We start from the raw sequence: 21,208 nt of genomic DNA on the forward strand, positions 1-21,208 counted from the left end.
ACCTACTGAGCTACCAGTTCAACAAAAGCCTTCCCATCACAAGGGGTTAAATAGACGTGTAGGTGCTTTTCCAGGGATCCAGCTCATAAACATCCAAGTGTTCACAGCTGAGGACTTTTTCTGCCTTACTCCCTGTTTACATGCATGGACTATCTCTCTGAAGTTTTTATAGCGATCCATTTATAATAATCTTTATGTATTTTTGTTTAGTTTTTGATTAGCGCTGCACTATTTATGATTTAAAAAGTTTTTATTGAGGATTTGTATTTTGACCTTGAGTGTTATAGCGGCTTTTTAGGTTAGGTTACTTGCTTGCGCCGATTGTTCACAATTTGCTTTTTATATTGAGTAAGGGCAGATGATTAATTTACTAGTTACTCCCTGGAATTCATCTGCCCTTAGCTCAGGCATTGACCTACTGCAGTCCTAGAGGAAGGACCACTCCTGGTCCAGAGCATATTCCTGCTCTGCACTGGGTGTTGGCTTTTAGCAGCTCATTCTACTCAGCACATATAATTAAAACGAAGAACAAAGCTGCAGTTCCATAAAGTCTCACCATGAAGTTTATTCAAAGCAGTTGGCTACCAACATATTACCCCCCCTTGCCAGGCCATGCCCCTCTGATGCGTTTCACCATGATTAAGTTTACTCATAGAGGCCCTGACCAGAAACCAGGAAGCAACTGAAGAAATGTAAAAAAAAGTTTTTTAAATAAGTAAATATAATATAATTTACTATCTAATTACTAATTCTAGCAGTATAAGGATAGTTAGTTAATGTTAATTTAGAATGTTTACTTTAAAGGGTAACTGTGATTTCAGTGCAGATACTTTAATTGTTGGTGACCCAGCAGGCTACACAAAATAACATAATAGGACTCTTATTTAAAACGATTGTTGCCTTACTCCCTCCCACTCCTGTTCCCATCATTGTGGCCAGCTTTATTTTTACTGGCTTAGGTTCAGTTGAAATATGTTAACTAGTTGCGGCCTGTCTGCGTGATTTCGCTCTTCCGGGTCTGGGGCGTGCATGCGTGCCTCCAGCAACCCGGCCCCGCTGTGATTGGACACAGCAGGAGCCAATCAGCGGGTCAGGCAAACTCGATGTCTGCCGTCACCTGGCAATCAATTCCCGAGAGAGGCTGAACAGCCGTCTGCGTATGTAAACAATGCAGAATGCTGTTCTGCTAGTAGGGAAGATAGATATCTTGTGTTTCTGCTAAGCAGGTGCACATATCTCTGTCTTTCCACAGTGCAGCTATCCCCCACACAGGGTCCTTTCACACTGGGGCGGTTTGCAGGCACTATTGCGCTAATAATAGCGCCTGCAAACCGACCCGAAAGTGCCGCTGCTTTGATTCCAGTGTGAAAGCCCCGAGGGCTTTCACACTGGAGCGGTGCGCTGGCAGGACAGTAAAAAAAGTCCTGCTAGTAGCATCTTCGGAGCGGAGTGTATACCGCTCCTTTACCGCTCCTGCCCATTGAAATCATTGGGACGGCGCGGCTATACCGCCGGCAAAGCGCCTCTGCAGAGGCGCTTTACGGTGGTTTTTAACCCTTTCTCGAATACCGACGGTAAAGCGCCGCTTACAATAGCGGCGCTTTACCGCCGACGCCGCCCCCCGCCTCAGTGTGAAAGGGCCCTTAGGAAGCACTCTCTAGGGACAAATTTAACCCTTTGATCCCCCTGATGTTAACCCCTTCCTTGCCAGTGTCATTAATACAGTGACAGTGCATATTTTGTAGCACTGATCACTGTTTTGGTGTCACTGGTCCCCAAAAAAGTGTCACTTAGTGTCCGACTTTGTCCACTGCAATGTCGTAGTCCCGCTAGAAATCGCTAATCGGCTCCATTACTAGTAAAAAAAAAATAAAAAAATTTCGTAAAACTATCCTATAATTTGTAGACGCTATAACTTTTGCGTAAACCAATCAATATACGCTTAATGGAATTTTTTTTTACCAAAAACGTAGCAGAATACATATTGACCTAAACTGATGAAGAAATTTTGATTTTATTTATTTTTTTTTTTCCTTTTTTTTTTTTTTTTATTGGATGTGTTTTACATCAGAAAGTAAGAAATATTATGTTTTTTTTTGTTTTTTTTTTAAATAAAAATTGTTGGCCTTATTTTGTTCCTAGCACAAAAAAAAAGTAGAGGTGTTTAAATACCACTAAAAGAAAGCTCTATTTGTGGGAAAAAACGACTGCTCATAAGTCCGTTAAAGTAACGAAGTGCCGTATTGCAAAAAATGTCCTGGTCATGAAGGGGGAAAAACCTTCCGGAGCTGAACTGGTTAAAGAAGAAGTAATAAAAATCCAAAGCTCTTCATGTTACATTCCTTTTTAACAGCATTCTTTTATATGACAGTTTTAGATACTAATCATGCCTAAACATGAATTCTGGGTATGAATCTTTTATGCATAATTACATTAGTTCAGCTTGGACCAATGTAACTATGCATATACCATACCTGGTCAATGACCCTGGGAAGCTGGCAACCACTGAAGTAAACACCGCTACTCCAGTGATGTCCACTTGCTTTTGGGTCCCAAGGTAAGCAACTGCCCTGCTGCATTCTGAACACAGGAGGTCTCACTCCGCACGGGCGCCATTCTGAGAATACTGTGCATTTTCTGAATGAATGCAAAGTGTCCCCTAATTGGAAGAGGTGGAAAGCATGATATTACAGCCCTGCCTCTCCACCTGGTCCAATCAGAGAACGCCTTGCATTCATTCAAAAAAAGGAAATCATTCTCTGAATGGCGCCTGTGCCGAGTGGACGACCTCCTGTTATCAGAATGCAGCAGGACAGTCACTCGGCATGGGACGATATAAAACTGTCATATAACAGAATGTTCTTCTAAATAAATGTAACATAGAAATATGAAGTTTGATTACTTCTTCTGCAACATATTTTAACTGAACCTAAACCAGGAAAAATAAAGCTGGCCACAATGATGGGGACAGGTGTGGGAGGGGGAAGGGAACAATTGTTTTAAATAAAGTACAGAGTCCTATTATGTTTTCTTGTGTATCCTGCTGGGCCACCAATAGTTAAAGTGATTGTAAAGCCTTAAGGTTTTTCACCTTAATGCATTCTCCGCTTTTGTTGAGGAAAAAAACACTCCTCTCTGAGTGATCTATGTACAATACAAAGATTTTAACAAACTTTGTTGCAGATTTTTACTTTTTGTAATTCTGAAGAAATCACTGTTTGTTCCTCATTGCCCATATGCAGAGTGAGTCTAATGGGAGTGCTTTCATAATTATCAAGCAGCTGCTGCAGAATCGGGGCGCTAATGAGGAAAATAGCAGGATCTGCATCCCTTTTAGACGTTATTTCCTATTGGGAGTACCTTGCCAAAAATGACATTTTTACTGCAGGGGATGTCAAAAATCTGACTTGTATTTTAGTGCAGACTTCTGGGAAAATCAGTGAGCCAATCACACAAGCAGGAAATTATGTTTCTGAGGGGCGTTCTCTACACATTCTGTGTACAGAACACCTCTAGGTAGCCATATTGCATTGCATTTTACAGAAAATTACAGAGCTGCAGATTGAAAAGGAAAAGGTCATTTTTAATAATATTCAATTACAATACAATGTGTGTTGCAATTGTATATGCTAAAATATTTTTTCTTTATATGCTATTTTTTTCCCAATGAAAGTGAAGTTACCCTTTAAGGTGAAAAACCTTCTGTGCTGCAGAATTCCCCTAGACAGCCCCCCCCCCCTTTTTTCTTACCTGAGCCCGATCCCATCCAGCGATATGCACGAGCCCAGCGGCTCCAGCCGCCGTCACTCTCCTCATTGGACAGATTGATAGCAGCAGGAGCCATTGGCTCCCACTGCTGTCAATCAAAAGCTGTGACATGGGAGTGGAGGTCTGTGTCAATGGACGCAGCAGCAGGACTTGGGAGGGAGCCCGCACAGGTGCCCCCATGGAAAGCGACTTTCCGTGGGGGCATCTCATGAAAAGGAGGAGCCAGGAGCGCTGGTGGGGGACCCCAGAAGAGGAGGATCGGAGCTGCTCTGTGCAAAGCCATTACACAGAGCAGGTAATTATAGACATGTTTGTTTTTTCTATGTAAAAAAAAAAAAAAAATCAAAGGTTTACAGTCACTTTAAAGTATCTGTACTGAAAGCACACAATTACTTTTTAAAGCAGAGTAATGCTGCGTACACACGATCGCACATTCCGACAACAAAATCCATGTTTTTTTTCCAACGGATGTTGGCTCAAACTTGTCTTGCATACACACGGTCACACAAAGTTCAATAGCCAGTGCGGCTCTTCTGCTTGATTCCGAGCATACTTGGAACTTTGTGCATCGGAATTGTGTACACGCGATCGGAATTTACGACAACGGATTTTGTTGTCTGGAAAATTTGAGATCCAGATCTCAAATTTTGTTTGTTGGAAATTGTGATGGAAAATGTCCTATGGAGCCTACACACGGTCGGAATTTCCGACAACAGGCTCCCATCGAACATTTCCCGTTGGAAAATCTGACCGTGTGTAAGCGGCATAACTGTGTGGAGTAGCGGTGTCTACTTCAGTGGCACCAGTCAGATATTGTATATGCATAGTTATATTGAATGCATCACAAGAGTGACACGTGATTTTGCAAGTGCTCAAAAAAATGCTATAGTGTGAATACAGCCTTTAGAATGAACTTCAGAGTCTTTGTTTTGCTCTTTGAGAATGAATCACTACACAATACAATCAGCTAGAGAGGTCAGAGACTTGTATTAAAGCTTTTTTAATTCTGGTCAAGAATATGTAAATGACATAATGTCATTTAGTCTGAAAATATGTGCCCTTTTAAGATGTGTGTTTTTTGGGGGGGGCTGGAAGTGGGGGTGGGGTAACTAATGAAAAGGTGTAAAAATGTGGGTTTGGGCTTTAACTTTAATTTCATCAAATGATCTTTCTAAAATGCTTATATTTTGTCTTTGCACAGCAAGTTAAAGACGTGCTTTATCACAAAAAATATAATAACGATGACCCATGCCCTCTCCCTGATGTCCCCCAGAAGTGTGGATGGGGACATCATTTCTAAGCTGGATGCTATTGTTCTGCAGTGTAATCTGTACCAGATAAATCAAATGGCTGATGATGTCATATTATGGTTGTTAAAAAACCCAGAAAAAAGAAGTTATAAGAAGTTGTACAAAAAAATGAACACATATGCACTGGAAAAGATCAGGAATATGGAGAACCTTGATGTTCTCTTAGAGGAGATGACGACTGTGATGATGGGACAGTGGTTTAAGGATGTCCTTGTGGAAGCCACCTTGGATACCTGCCAGCGTTTGCTGCCTCAGATTACCTATAGGAATGTCTCACCTTTGTCTAGAATGATTAATTTCAGCCTAACAAGGTGCACTCCAGTCCTAGATAAAATTGCAGCGGAGACTGTGGGAAATGTCGCAGAGGTAAGAGTTAGTCACTTTTTCTGATCTTTTCCTATTGGATTTGGTGTCACATGGATATTTACAGAACACAATGATATGTTTTCTTTTTCTGATCATCACAAGAAGAACATAATCTAGAAATTGACTGACTGATAGACCCAAAGTAAATACTTAGAGGAGCCTGCATGTTCATCTGTTTAGGTTTCAGAATGCCCTGTAATATCTGCTTTTATTTTGAAGCAAAATCTCACCCATTGTGCATCACCCAATGAAAATGTTGAGCCTTTCTAGTTGATAGTCAGTCATATGCTGCATTAGCACAGTGTCTTTCACTGCAGAGCTGCAGAGGTGGGCTAAGTTCACACTACAGCACACTCTAAAAAGCAATCAAGAGATCGTTTTTCAGAGCATGGCTGAACAGCAGCTTCCAGACCAGAGACAATCCTGCCACCTCCTGAATGCCTGTGGGTTTTTTTAATGTTAAAAAACACCCTACAACCCCAAGGCAAGAGATTGTCTTGTGGCATTGTTGATTTGAATGGGTGAGTTTGACAGGTGTTGCAAAGCATCACGGTCAAGGCATGTGTACAGAGACCCCTCCAGCTGTATGCTACACTACTTGCCTATGAATAGTACATTTAGGCTCGGTTTCCACTAGTACGACTTTTCATGCGACTTGGGACTGAAAAGTCGCATGACAAGTCGTACCCCATGTTTTCCAATGAGTACCGTTCATATCTGTGTGACTTCAAGTCACAGCGACTTCAAAGTAGTCCCTGCACTACTTTGGTCCCACTTTGATGCGACTTGAGGTCCATAGACTCTTAAGAATACACAGGCATTGCTTCAAGTCGCGGCAAATTCGTGCGACTTTGGGCTTACTATAGTGGAAACCAAGCCTTAATGATGTGTTAACAAATACATAATGGCATTAAAGGCCAAGTTCAACTTTTTTCTTTTTTTTCCCCTAAATTCCAGCTCCCCTATGTACCAATATAGCATTAATGTACTTATTTTGCAAAAAATAAAACCTCTTTCCATTAATTCTACACAGGCTTACCTCACTCTCTCTTCATAGCTGCCGACCGCCTTCCGCATATATACTGCAGCAAGGCTGCTCGGTTGCGCGAACCAACGTACATGTAGGTCGGTCTGTGCATGTGGTACTGCGGGCGCATGCCTGCAGGCCTGTCGCAGGAGTTTACCTGTGGGTCCGGCGGACTCGATGTCTACCGGCCACCCGCGATCGCAGTGAAGAGAGGCAGAACAGGGACCTGCCAATGTAAACAAGGCGGATCCCTGTTCTGACATGGGAGGAGAGAGAGATCAGTTGTTCCTAGTGATGAGGAACAGGATCTCTCTCTACTCCCAGTCAGTCCGTCCCCCTGACAGTTAGAAATACCTCCCTAGGGAACACTTAACCCCTTGCTTGCCCCCTAGTGTTAACCCCTTCCCTGTCAGTGCCATTTATACAGTGATCGGTGTATTTTTATAGCACTGATCACTATATTGGTGTCACAGGTCACCAAAAAGTGTCACTTAGAGTCAGATTTGTCCGCCGCCATGTCACAGTCCGGTGTCACAGTCCAAATATCACTGATCCCTGCCATTACTAGTAAAAACGATAAGAAAAATAAAAAGCCCCAAAATCTTTCCCCTATTTTGTAGACGCTATAACTTTTGCGGAAACCAATCAATATAAGCTTATTGTGGTTTTGTGTGTTTTTTTGTTTTTTGTTTTCAAAATTGTCAGTCTCTTTTTTTTCTTTTTTTTCATAGCGCAAAAAATAAAAGCCACAGAGGTAATCAAATACCACCAAAAGAAAGCTCTATTCGTGGGGAAAAAAAAAGGACGTCAATGTTGTTTCAGTACAGCGTTGCACTACAGCGCAATTGTCAGTTAAAGCGACGCAGTGCCGTATCGCAAAAAATGCTGGTCATTAAGGGGAAAAATCTTTCGGGGCTGAAGTGCTAAGGGGGTAAATCCTTCTGGGGCTGAAGTGGTTAAACACACTACTCCATTACTTCTGCCTTACTTCCTGGTCAGAATTTAGGTCATGACACAGGAAGGAGCTGATCTCATTAGAACACACCCTGCGTCATCTACCCTCAGCTGGTCAACTCCTTCCTGTGTCATGACCTAAAGTCTGACCAGGATGTAAGGCAGAAGTGCAGTGTGTTTTAAACAGCTATGAAGAGAGTGAGGTAATCCGGTGTAGGATTAATGGAAAGTTTTTTATTTTTGCAAAATAAGTACATTTAATGCTATATTGGTACATAGGGGAGCTGGAATTTAGAAAACTTAGCCTTTAATCTGTGCATTTCATATCTGCTTGGCGCACAGCCTTAAACAAAGATACATGCAGGAACCTGCAGGTGCCTACATGAGCAGTCGTGCTACAATTGCTGCCTGTTGTGAATGATTTTTGTTTCACTTGTTATATAATTTTATATATCATTTGTAGATTTGTGAAGGTCTTTTCGTAACTAATGTGAAGGAAAACCTGAAAGTATTTTAAGATTTTGTTTTTTTATTTTTTTTGTGGTTACATTTCAGACTTGCCCCAGTGGGGGGAATTTAACCACTTCCCGACCGCCGCACGACTATGTTCGTCCTAAGTTTGAACGGGGATATCGTTGTTATGGCAGCAGCTAGCTGCCATAACCCCGGTATCCCCGTTTTCGTGCGGCGGCCGGCTTTCAGATAAAAGTGGTCCCTGCGGCGGATTCGCCGCGAGATCACTTTTATCGGTGGTGGGAGAGGGGCCCCCCCCCCTCCCGCCGCGATCCGGTGCCCTCCGCCGCTTACCGGAGCCGTCGGTAGCGGCGGAGGCGATCGCGTCCTCTGCCGTGCTGTGTATAGAGACGAATGAGGCCAAGATGGCGCTCACTCGTCTCCATGACACTGCTGGGCGGAAGCGACGTCAAAACGTCACTTCCGTCCACGCCTCTTAAAGGCATATTTTTTCAAATGTCATTTTTCTAAATGACTTTTTTTTTTTTTTTTTTTTTTATTGCATTTTAGTGTAAATATGAGATCTGAGGTCTTTTTGACCCCAGATCTCATATTTAAGAGGTCCTGCCATGCTTTTTTCTATTACAAGGGATGTTTACATTCCTTGTAATAGAAATAAAAGTGACACAATTTTTTTTTTTTTTTTTAAAAGTGTAAAAATAAATAAAATATTGTAAAATAAATAATAAAAATAAAAAAAAAAAATTTTTAAAACCCCCCTGTCCCGACGAGCTCGCGCGCAGAAGCGAACGCATACGCGAGTAGCGCCCGCATATGAAAACGGTGGTTAAACCACACATGTGAGGTATCGCCGCGACCGGTAGAGCGAGAGCAATAATTCTAGCCCTAGACCTCCTCTGTAGCGCAAAATATGCAACCTGTAGAATTTTTTAAACGTCGCCTATGGAGATTTTTGAGGGTAAAAGTTTGACGCCATTCCACGAGCGGGCGCAATTTTCAAGCATGACATGTTGGGTATCAATTTACTCGGCGTAACATTATATTTCACAATATAAAAAAAAATTGGGATAACTTTACTGTTGTTTTATTTTTTTATTCAAAAAAGTGAATTTTTTCCAAAAAAAGTGCGCTTATAAGACCGCTGCGCAAATACGGTGCAAAAAAAAGTATTCTCTAGGGTGTTAGAAGAAAAACCATATATAATGTTTGGGGGTTCTAAGTAATTTTCTAGCAGAAAAACCTGTTTTAAACATGTAAACACCTAAAATCCAAAACGAGGCTGGTCTTAAAGTGGTTAAGAGTTTTTTTTTATTGCCCATTGAGGGACACATGGATTCTGAACAACTGCGTTATACTGCCACCTATCAGATTACTGGACACTAGAAAACACAAAAAGTGTGCCAGCCCCAAGGGCTATAACACTTCCTGCATTCAGCATGCTCATTTTTTTCTAATGTCCTTATAAGGATAGATGTCTCAACTTTGTTGGATTCAAAAGCCCTCTTCCTTCAGCCAAAACCTGCTAGTTGATTCCTGCCAGGCCTCAAAAGTCTGGCCATGTCACCATTGCAGCTAAGGAGATCAGTTTCATCCCAGCCAGTGTGCTATGGATGTTACAGAGACAGCTTTATCAAGCTGTGTGACTGAGTGTTGAATTCTACTTCATAGGGCCCCCAGTTCTAGTTGGTCTGTAACTGCAGGATGCTTTCCAGGTCCAGAGTAGCGGTAATGTTTTGCTTGACGCAATCTCTTTAGATTCACTTTACCTTTGTGAGTCACTATACAGGCAAGCATAGCAACCACTAAGGTGATGACCATGTTGTGCATTTAAACCCCTCTCTATTATGGAGGGGTTTATGTCCCTGGGCAAAGACCAGAGGACACCTAGGCCTCCTCTATTCTCCCTAACTGAAGAACCATTGTTCTTTGATTGATGCGGTGGGCATGGCGCTAAAATTCGGAGATCAGCCTGTTGCTACAACGCATTCAGACTCTCTGTGCACCAGTCTAAGGTGTTCCCTTATCTGCTATTTGATGACTTTATTTACAAGGATTGGATGCATGCTAAAAAGCTTCTTTTTTTTTTTCCCTCCTGAAGCATTTTCTTTCTCTTTGGTCCACGCCTCTCCCATGTCTCACTTAAAGGCCAAGTTCATCTTTTCCAGAAATCAGCTTATGCAGTCAAGGGGCCCCAGTAGACACTAAAAAAACTGTACAGCTTTGTAAAATACTGTATTTATTGGCGTATAACACTCACTTTTTCACCTTGAAAATTGGGCGCAAATAATGCGTGCTTGTTATACGCCAATACTTAAATTTTAGCTGCCTCGGAGGGGACAGGGAGGGGGTCGGGAAGAGCGCCGTCAGATTACATACAGTGAGAATCTCCTGTTTACTTGGCAGCCTCTGTAATAGGAAGTCCCGTCTCCTGGGGAACTATTGGACCACTGTTCTGTCTATCATAGGAGATTCTCACTGTATGTAATCTGTCGGCGCTCGTCCCGCCCCCCTCCCTGTCCCCTCTAGGCTGCAGATGGACATCGATCAGGCTTCACTGATGGCAATGGTGAGGCTGCTGCACTGATGGCAATGGTGAGGCTGCTGCACTGATGGCAATGGCAAGGCTGCTGCATTGATGGCAATGGTGAGGCTGCATTGATGTGGACTGATGAGGCTTGTGATATTGATCTGGCTGCATTGCTGGCAATGGTGAGGCTGCATATGGGCACTGACCCTTATTTTGCTTCAAAGTTCCTTATTTTGCTTCAAAGTTCCTTATTTAAAATTTAAGTTTTTTGTGCGTGTTATACGCCTGTGCGTGTAATACACCGATAAATACGGTAATCATTAAATTTATTTTTTTATCTCCAGGCCATTTGGGTCCCCTCAGAAGCTTGGCTCCGCAACCCCCTCCTTCCTAAGTTGTTGTGATGGATGTGAAAACCTTTGGATGCTCCCTTTTAGCCTTGTAGGAGTGAAAACTGATGGTTTTTACCTCCTAGCAACAAGTTAGGATGAGAGGGTTGCTAATTAGGAGGTTTTTTTAGCTAGGCTTCTGAGGAAACCCAAATGGCCTACAGGTAAAACAATAAAATTAATGATCATTTTATGAAGCATTTCATTTTTTTTTATATCTAATGAGGCCCATTGAAAGCGTAAATTATTTAGGATCAAAGGTGAACTTAGTCCTTAAACAAATCAATTACCATTGTAACGGAGGATGCTCCTTTTTTAAAGGATAAGTTCACCTATTTAAAAAAAAAAAATGCACATTTTTTTTTTGCAGGTAAAAAAATGTGCATTTACTATTTATAGTTTTAGGAGCCTGGAAAGCTGATCGCTGGTACCATGCAGGTCTCTGGCAGACTGTGTAAGCTGTCTGCCCATACATTGTACATCATACGGACAGGCAGTTTTACACTGACAGGAAGAAACAGTGGACTACCACAGCACTCAACGGCGCCGTGGTAGTTCATTGAGAACTACAAGCCAACAGCCTCAAAGGATGACGGCATTGTAGTTTATTCATTCACAGAACTCTGTAAATGAATGACATGGCCGTGTGGGCGGAGTCCCGCACGGCCACGCTCTTTTCAAAAAGCGACAGCTGATACGGGGAACTGCTCCCCGTACTCCTGTCACACAGAGGCAGTAAAGCCCTGAGTGACTGCAGAAGCCAGAACATGTTACATGTTCCACCCTAAAGGGTTTAACATGTTCCCAAAGGCAAACTTATCTTTTAAAGGACCCCATGGATAAAAGACTGTCTTGGTCTATGTTTGAGCTGACTGATAATACACTGCAACAGGTATTGATTTTGTACCCCATGGACTGCTTCCACACAGTCCCTCTAAGGCCCCCACCTCTGCTACAAAATGTTTTGGCATCCCGAGGGAACCAAACTTGTTAAGCCCTCATTGTCATGGAGGTGTTGGCTTCTGTCCTTTGCAGACACTTGGAGGTATTGCATCTTTGATGCTTGGGTACATGAGGTGGTGTCTCAGGGTTACACATCAAGCCCTTGAATCTATTCATCTATGCAAGCTCCAGCTAAATTCCTTGCAGTCCAATATTTCCCTCCTGTACCTAGGGGATTTCTTGGCTTTGAACATCAAACTTGCATAGCTTTACATATCCAATCTCCATGCCCTTTGGTCTTTCAATTAATTGACTTTACCTGTTTCAGGGTCTTGGGTTTGATGGTTGCTTCCTTCAAAGCACTCCCTTTTGCACAGTTACACTGCCAAAATATTCAGAGGAGCATCCTCTCCACATGTGTCAAATCCCCCTATCTCTGGACAGGCTAATACATTTAAATCCAGGATCTAGCATGTCCCTGCATAGTGGCTTTGTACTCTGATCAAGTCATTTTTCTCTCTTTTGGAGGATCCTGATCACAGATGCCAGCTTGAAGGGCTGGAGAGGAGTTCTTATCACCTTGTCAGTGCAAAGGACTTGGTTGATGGAGTCTTGTTTTCCAATCAACATCTTGGACCTTTAGGTGATCTGGGTGTCTTTCCAGCACTGGACTGATCATCTGACAGGGTATCCAGTTTGGATCCAATCAGATAAAGCTACAGTTTCAGCGTATGTCAACTATCAGGGAGGAACAAAAAAATCTCGCTGTGGCAGGAGAGGTCATAATTATTCTGACCTGGACAGAACATGTTCCAACGCCCTCTGTCTGGTTCATCCCTGGCATAGAACACTAGCAGGTGGATTTTCTCAGCTGAAAGACAAAAACAGAACATTCTACAGCTCAACTCACCAAGCAGTCTGCCAACCAACCAAATTAACCTGTCCATCAGCCTTAAAAACAGGGGTTTAGTTAGCACGCATTTACAAAAAGCATGCGTAAGCTGCAAGGCCTCTTCACGGCACCCTGTGTATTGCTTGCAGTCCTAACGCTACTGAATTTATAAGCGTCTCCACAATGGAATCACATGCATTAAATGGATAGATGAGGCAGGTGAGCATGGAGGCAGCCCAATCCCCCTGATATATGTCGGCAGAAGGGCACGTACAGGCATATTAACGTACCAGAACGTTGCCCTTCTAAGAGGTGGTTTGCGGGCACGCGCGCCTGCCGCGGGCTCCGGGAGTGTGATAGCGGGTCCCGCGGACTCAATGTCTGCGGAGATACCCGTGATCGTCTCACCGAGAGGAAGGACCGGGAAATGCTGATGTAAACAAGCATTTCCCCGTTCCGCCTAATGACACTGACACTGATCAGCGCTCCCTGTAATCGGGAGCGGTGATCAGTGTCGTGTCACACATAGCCCCCCCCCCCAGTTAGAATTACTCCCTAGGACACACTTAACCCCTTCACTGCCCCCTAGTGGTTAACCCCTTCTCTGCCAGTCACATTTACAGTGTAATCAATGCATTTTTAATCGCACTGATCGCTGTATAAATGTGAATGGTTCCAAAATAGTGCCAAAAAAGTCCGATCTGTCCGCGATAATGTCGCAGTCAAAATAAAAATCGCTGATAGCCGCCATTACTAGTAAAAAATATATACTGTATATTAATAAAAATGCCATAAAACTATCCCCTATTTTGAAGACGCTAGAACTTTTGCGCAAACCAATCAATAAACGCTTATTGCAATTTTTTTTTAACAAAAATATGTAGAAGAATACGTATCGGCCTAAACTGAGGGAAAAAAAAAGTTTTTTTTATATATTTTTTGGGGATATTTATTATAGCAAAAAGTGAAAAATAATGCGTTTTTTTTTTTTCAAAATTGTCAGAGGTGATCAAATACCACCAAAAGAAAGCTCTATTTGTGGGGAAAAAAGGACGTCAATTTTGTTTGGGAGCCACGTCGCACGACCGCGCAATTGTCAGTTAAAGCGACGCAGTGCCGAATCGCAAAAAGTAATCTGGTCTTTTGCCAGCCAAATGGTCTGGGGCTGAAGTGGTTAAAGGAACAGGAGCACACTGGACACCCAGCAATAGCACAGTGGCAGCGAATGATTTTCTCAGCTGCCAGCATCAGGACCTAGGAGAATTGTCCCTGAACCAGGGGGGTCTTTCAGGACATTTATCATAGTTAGGGGACATCGGATGTAATTCTCCTGGTGTCTTGATTCAAAAACAAAGGTTTGTTTTCAGATCCCAGCATGCTGGCATGATACATCACACGCCCAGCACACTGGGACCTGTGAATTTCTCTGGCTTTTTTTTTTTTTTCTTCAATTAGTCTTTATTTAGTTTAAAGATAAAAAAACAATAAATTACAAGACCGTTACATATAAACAACAGATGCAATGAAGCATAAGCATACCCAAGATAGTAATTCAAATGTTAATAAAATACCAGTACAAAATCCTCAGTCTCCTCAGTCCAAGTCTTACTTTCCAACTCGAAGTATGTTTTCTCATAGTAAATACCTAGCGCCAACCCAAGGTCTCCAAGCATTCTTAATTGTTACAGTTGCATCTTTCCTGACATCTGGTAACTTTTCATAAACATAATGAATTTGAATCATGTCACGCTTTCAGATGGGTTAGGTGCAAGATTTTGTTTCCAATCCCTAGTAATAGTCAACCATGCTGCTAAAAAAAGGATGTGGGTAACCACAGTACGAAAGAATGGGGAAAAGTTATAAATTTCTTACTTCAAGATGGCTTTAAGTTTGATTAAAGTTATAAACCCCATTACTGCTGAGATTATTTGAAAGATTTTTATGCCAGAAGCTATTAAGGTTCCTACATGACCATAAAATATTGTATGTATCAAATTATTGGTACGGCTACAGGTTCTCCAGTAAGGCCCCTTTCACACGTGCGGACCGTATGTCCGTATTTCATCCATCCGTTTTCGGATGAAATACGGACATACATGCATCCCTATGGGATAGCGGGGGTCAGCGGATGAACATCCGCTGACACCCGATATCATCTGGCCCCGCTATTGTCCGATTCTGCAGACGGAGGAAAATCCTATTTTTCTATCTGTCTGCAGAGCGGATCGGATGAACACGGACAGACGGTCCGTGTTCATCTGATCCCCCATGGAGAGGGTGGAGATCTGACAGGACGGTCCCTGCACAGTGTGCCACAGGGCGCCCACGATGTCCTCACCCGAAGCCGACCTGTCCCTCGGCTCCCAGGTGTAGGCACCGGAATCTTCAGTAAGGGAATCAGTTGTAAAATTGCTAAGTTGCGGACAGACAGCTCCTTGTCAGAGTATTGGGTTAAATCAGATATTTGAAAATATGTAAAGATTTCTATATTTGAAAGGCCAAATTCTCAAACCAGCTCCTCAAAGCTTCTTTTTAGGGTGTGGCCTTTGTATAGATCATGTAAAAAAGCAATACGATTTATAAGATTTGCTGGATAAAGGTTCCTTAGGAAAGGATTATAAAACACTCCAAGCCATAATGGATGATTGTATAGAAGGAGAAAGAGATTTTGTAGGGAAATGGACTACCACATATCGGCAAATAAACAAGAATAAAAATCATCTGTAAAGACTCCATAAAATTTCTTGGGATGGTTTGAGCATTGTTTTGTATTTTCTTTTTATATTTTAATTACTTTACACTCTCAAGTAGAAACGGCAGTTTATGAAGTATGTGAAAGAAATAATAATGCTAAAATCTAAAGTGTTATGCCGTTATTCGCATATATAATTTTTTTTTTCAGTTTTCTTCAGAAGAGCTGTACACAATTCTAAAACCTTTCAGCTATCTGACATATGAGCCTCCCAATGCAGAGGAGTTCTACAGTGTGTGCATACAACAGTATCTAGCTAATTTTCGTAAGTACATATGAATAGTTTGTAAAAAAATATATATTTCTGTTGGAAAGTACAAGAGGGTTGTTGATGACTAAACATACGAACGTTCATGAGAGAATGCTGAAGGAAAGGAAAATATGTATCAACTAGTCAGTTTCAAGCACAATTTTTTTGGAAAAAATGCACTAATGAATTTTAATGCACAAAAACACAATATAATATCCAGTTGGTTGGTATCGATTTACTCTGTGTAACATCATCCTTCGTTACCAAACATGTCATACTTTAAAATTGTGCATGCCCATGGAACGGCGACAAACTGCGTACATTATATTTTACATAGGCTACGCTTTAAAAGCCTTTACAGGTAAACACTTTCGATTTATAAAGGAGGTATGGTGTTAGAATTATTGCCCTTGATCTGACAATCGCGGTGATTCCGCAAATGTGTGATCTGCGTTTACGTAGTAACCTGTGTGTTGTGCGCGAGCACGGTGGGATGGTGACCCTTTAAAAAATATATATATATATCTAGATCGATAGATACATCTATCTATCTATCTATCTATCTATCTATCAGTGGGGACGGAAAGTATATTCAGACCCCCTTAAATTTTTTCACTCTTTGTTATATTGCAGCCAAAAAATCATTTAAGTTCATTTTTTTTCCTCATTAATGTACACACAGCAACCCATATTGACAAAAAAACCACAGAATTGTTGACATTTTTGCAGATTTATTAAAAAAGAAAAACTGAAATATCACATGGTCCTAAGTATTCAGACCCTTTGCTCAGTATTTGGTAGAAGCACCCTTTTGATCTAATACAGCCATGAGTCTTTTTGGGAAAGATGCAACAAGTTTTTCACACCTGGATTTGGGGATCCTCTGCCATTTCTCCTTGCAGATCTTCTCCAGTTCTGTCAGGTTGGATGGTAAACGTTGGTGGACAGCTATTTTTAGGTCTCTCCAGAGATGCTCAATTGGGTATAAGACCCCTTTCACACCGAGGGCGTTTTGCAGGCGCTATAGTGTTAAAAATAGAGCCTGCAATCCGCCCTCAAACAGCTGCAGCTTTGTCTCCAGTGTGAAAGCCCTCGGGCTTACACAACGGAGCGCTGCGCTGGCAGGACGTCAGGAAAAGTCCTGCCAGCAGCTTCTTTAGAGCGGTGAAGGAGCGGTGTGTTTACCGCTCCTCCACCGCTGCTCCCCATTGAAATCAATGGGGCAGCGCTGGGGTACCGGCAGCAAAACGCCGCTATTGCGGCGCATTGTGGGCGGTTTTAACCCTTTCTCGGCCGCTAGTGGGGGGTAAAAGCGCCCCGCTAGCGGCCGAAATGCGCCGCTAATCCGACGGTAAAACGCCGCTAATAATAGCGGCGTTTTACCGCCGACGCTATGGGCGGCCCGGTGTGAAAGGGCTCTAAGTCAGGGCTCTGGCTGGGCCATTCAAGAACAGTCACGAAGTTGTTGTGAAGCCATTCCTTCGTTATTTTAGCTGTGTGCTTAGGGTCATTGTCTTGTTGGAAGGTAAACCTTCGGCCCAGTCTGAGGACCTGAACTCTCTGGAGAAGGTTTTGGTCCAGAATATCCCTGTACTTGGCCGCATTCATCTTTCCCTCAATTGCAACCAGTCGTCCTGCCCCTGCAGCTGAAAAACACCTCCACAGCATGATGCTGCCACCACCATGCTTCACTGTTGGGACTGTATTGGACAGGTGATGAGCAGTGCCTGGTTTTCTCCACACATTCCGCTTAGAATTAAGGCCAAAAAGTTCTATCTTGGTCTCATCAGACCAGAGAATCTTATTTCTCACCATCTTGGAGTCCTTCAGGTGTTTTTTAGCAAACTCCATGCGGGCTTTCATGTGTCTTGCACTGAGGAGAGGCTTCTGTCGGGCCATTCTGCCATAAAGCCCCGACTGGTGGAGGGCTTCCATTTAAGGATTATGGAGGCCACTGTGCTCTTAGGAACCTTAAGTGCAGCAGAAGTTTTTTTGTAACCTTGGCCGGATTTGTGCCTTGCCACAATTCTGTCTCTGAGCTCTTCAGGCAGTTCCTTTGACCTCATGATTCTCATTTGCTCTGACATGCACTGTGAGCTGTAAGGTCTTGTATAGACAGAAGGTGTAGAATCATCTCAAGGATGATCAGAAGAAATGGGCAGCACCTGAGTTAAATATATGAGTGTCACAACAAAGGGTCTGAATACTATGTGATATTTCAGTTTTTCTTTTTAAATAAATCTGCAAAAATGTCAACAATTCTGTGTTTTTCTGTCAATATGGGGTGCTTTGTGTACATTGAGGAAAAAAATGAACTTAAATGATTTTAGCAAATGGCTGCAATATAACAAAGAGTGAAAAATTTAAGGGGGTTTGAATACTTTCCGTCCCCACTGTATAATATTTTTTTATTTATTTTTAATCATTTTTCTTACTATCACAATGATTGTAAACATCCCTTGTGACAGAAATAAAGCATGACAGGTCCTCTTTACTGAGACATCTGGGGTCTATTAGACCCCTGTCCTCTCAGCTGTCCTTAAAAAGCATCTGATCAAACCAAGATCGGTTTGAACAGATTCTTTCCCAATCCAAAAATGTATTGTTTACAATCTGCCCTTTACCAGAAGTGACCCCTCCTGCTGCCTGCAAAAGCTATTCAGGGGCTGATTAGCCGCTAGGATCACTTTCACATTGTAGAGCATCGCATGGCTACAGTCATGATACCAGATCATGACTGTAGCCATGGCCCCGGTATAACCACTGAAACTGCTGTGACGCACCAGTACGTAATTTGGCAGAAATTCCGAACGTCAAAAACACGGTGACATACAACACGTAAGACGAGCCAAGAAAAATGAAGTTCAATAGCCAGTGCGGCTCTTCTGCTTGATTCTAAGCATGCGTGGACTTTTGTGCGTCGGACTTATGTAAACACGCTCTGAATTTCCAACAATTTTTGTTGTCGGAAAATTTGAGAACCTGCTCTCAAATATTTGTTGGCGGAAATTCCGACAATAAATGCTCTATGGAGCATACACATGGTCGGACTTTCTGACAACAAGCTCACATCCAACATTTGTTGTCGGAAAATCCTATCGTGTGTAGAGGGCATAAGAAACAAATAGTAGGATCCTCACCATAAAGGCTGGGTGTTGGAAGGCTTACTATGTAGATATAGTCCCTTTTTTATATTACTTTTTATATACTATGAGGGACGTTTATCAAGCCACTCCGCAACCAGATTAGATGCAAATAAAACTGTAGTAAAGTATTTGTAGAGGTGTTTTGTGTAATTGTGACCCCTGTGCCTGGAATCCCGGGTATCAGACTGAGACAGATTTAGCTCTGGAGAGGAGACAAATGTTTACTCCAAAAAAAAAAAAAAGACAATTTAAAGCAGTAGTAAACCGCCATGCTTTTTTTTTTTTTTTTTTTTCTTTTAAACCTGCAAGGTAAAGTTCTAATATGCTAGTATGCATCGCATTAACTAGCACATTATGTGAAACTTACCCTAAAACAAAGCCTTCCAGTGACGAGCTGTCACTGCTGACAGGGCTTCCTTCTTCACCAGTCTTCCTTCTGGGTTTGCGTCCTCTGGTTGTCTGATTGGCTGCGCCGTGATTATGCCACTACCGTGCGTACGTGCGTGAGTTGCTATTCACGGCACAGGACTCTGAAGGAACGGCACGGGCATGCTGTTCCTTCAGAGTGCATGCACCAGAGATGTCACCAGCCCATTCACAAGTAAATATCTCCTAAACGTGTACCGTTGTTACTGTAACTATATAGGTAAGCCTTTTTATAGTCTTACTCTTTTGTAAATGGAACTAAACTTTTATAGTGAATTTTCCTTTCTGCTCCTGTTTGGCACTGCCTTGCTGTGTGACAGAATTGACAAATGCATCGCTGTATGTCTTCTTTACAGATTCAGAGAAGCCCAACCACATGGTAATGGTGGCTTATATATTAACTTTGGCAGAACGCTTGCCAGAAGACTTGGTAAAAGCTATATTCAATGTTGACTTCCTAAGCAGACTGGATCTAGAGCTTGATGGTAAGTTGCAAGCATCTGTATGGCAATAGAGCATTGTTTTAGTTGTGTGTCTGCATTTAGGAAAGTTCCACATTTCTAGGCTTCATATACTGTATATGGATGCCCAGCCCACAGTGCTTTTATTACTTAGACCCGGATTGTCAATTTATGAGTAACAGGGGGCTCAAATACAGCTTACTAGAAGAAATGGTCAGACTGCGCTAAGTGAGTGGTTTAAGACCAGAGACGTGAGACTTCTAGTTATCTGTTATCACAGCTTCTTTACAAATTGGCCCTCCCACTACTGACTGCTGGGGCCAGGGGCCCCACTGCAAACACCAAAGGCTGCACGTTGAGAACCAAGAACTTGGATAATCATCAGATGGTGCAAGAGAACCTCCTTTCCTCTCTTTAGTGATTGGGGGTTCCTTTATACACAGAGCAAGCAGCAGGGCATAACTGTTTAAAACGCAGGCGGATCTCTTGATTGCCCCTTGTAGCAAGATATTAGGGTTGATTTAATAAAGGTAAATAGACAGAACAATTTTCCCCAGTGCTTAGTAAATGTGGTAAAGCTGTGCTGATTTTATTTTTATTTTTTTTTCATTTTTCTTGCATTTTATTGGGTAATCTTTACAAAGAGAAGCTTTACCACATTACATTTACTAAGGAAAATAAGTGCTCCTGCACTCTCAAAGTGCACAGTCGATTTGGCGTTATTAAATCATCCCCATTGTTTACACCATTTTAGGAATCTGATAAATTTTAATTATTTCAACAACACAGTATAACCATACAGGTTAAGGTGGGGAAACAGCTAAGGAAATCAAAAAGCCCTCCAACTGAATCAGCATTTAGCACAGTAAAGCCTTAGAACAGAAGGTATGCACGTGTCTCATTCCATTTTATTTATATATATATATATATATATATATATATTATATATATATTATATATAAAAAAAGAGAGCATTATTCCACATTTAAGGACAGTGGTTGGAGCAATGCAGATCATTCCTTTATGCCCCATCAGCCATTTGCACACTCAGAACTGCTGGTGTATAGTACAAAGTCCTAATAATAAATATTAAAGAGCTATTAATTCCAAACTGTAGACAGCAGTTTCAGGGTGTTTTGGCCATCAGTGCATTCTATGGAAAGCATGGCTTCTAAGGAATAGGGCTTGGAACACAAGATATTTACAGTAATCCATGCCATTCTTTTTGCTGCAATATCTAACAGTACCTGTGCATGGAGGCTGTTGTAAGCTCATTTTTTTTATTTCCTATATATTGTTTAAGCCTTCTAGATAACAGCTTTGTAAAAATTAGAAATCAAATCTGCTGAGCCTTAGTACCAACAGTCTGATTAAATACAATGACATCATCCCTCCTTTCTGATGCTTTTTTCTATTGACTGAACTTGAGTCTTTTAAAAGCTCAGGTTCACTCTACTGTTCATGGGTAGCTTTATTGACTAGCACATCAGATAGGCATTATCAATTGTAGATCTGTGAATTTAA

At 42.0% G+C, this 21,208-nt stretch overlaps 1 protein-coding gene across 6 annotated transcripts in view; it reads left to right on the plus strand.

The window, feature by feature from the left end:
• Positions 1-21,208, plus strand: part of LOC141147019 (FAST kinase domain-containing protein 1, mitochondrial-like) — an 88,092-nt gene that overhangs the window by 37,263 nt on the left and 29,621 nt on the right. For all 6 annotated transcript variants that reach the window (XM_073633957.1, XM_073633959.1, XM_073633955.1 and 3 more), the window contains 3 exons: positions 4,970-5,444; positions 15,552-15,666; positions 19,580-19,708. In XM_073633957.1, coding sequence (XP_073490058.1) covers positions 4,970-5,444; positions 15,552-15,666; positions 19,580-19,708 — 719 coding nt within the window. The remainder of the gene's footprint in view (positions 1-4,969; positions 5,445-15,551; positions 15,667-19,579; positions 19,709-21,208) is intronic.

The sequence above is a fragment of the Aquarana catesbeiana genome, linkage group LG06 (assembly GCF_042186555.1).
Source record: "Aquarana catesbeiana isolate 2022-GZ linkage group LG06, ASM4218655v1, whole genome shotgun sequence".
NCBI lineage: Eukaryota > Metazoa > Chordata > Amphibia > Anura > Ranidae > Aquarana > Aquarana catesbeiana.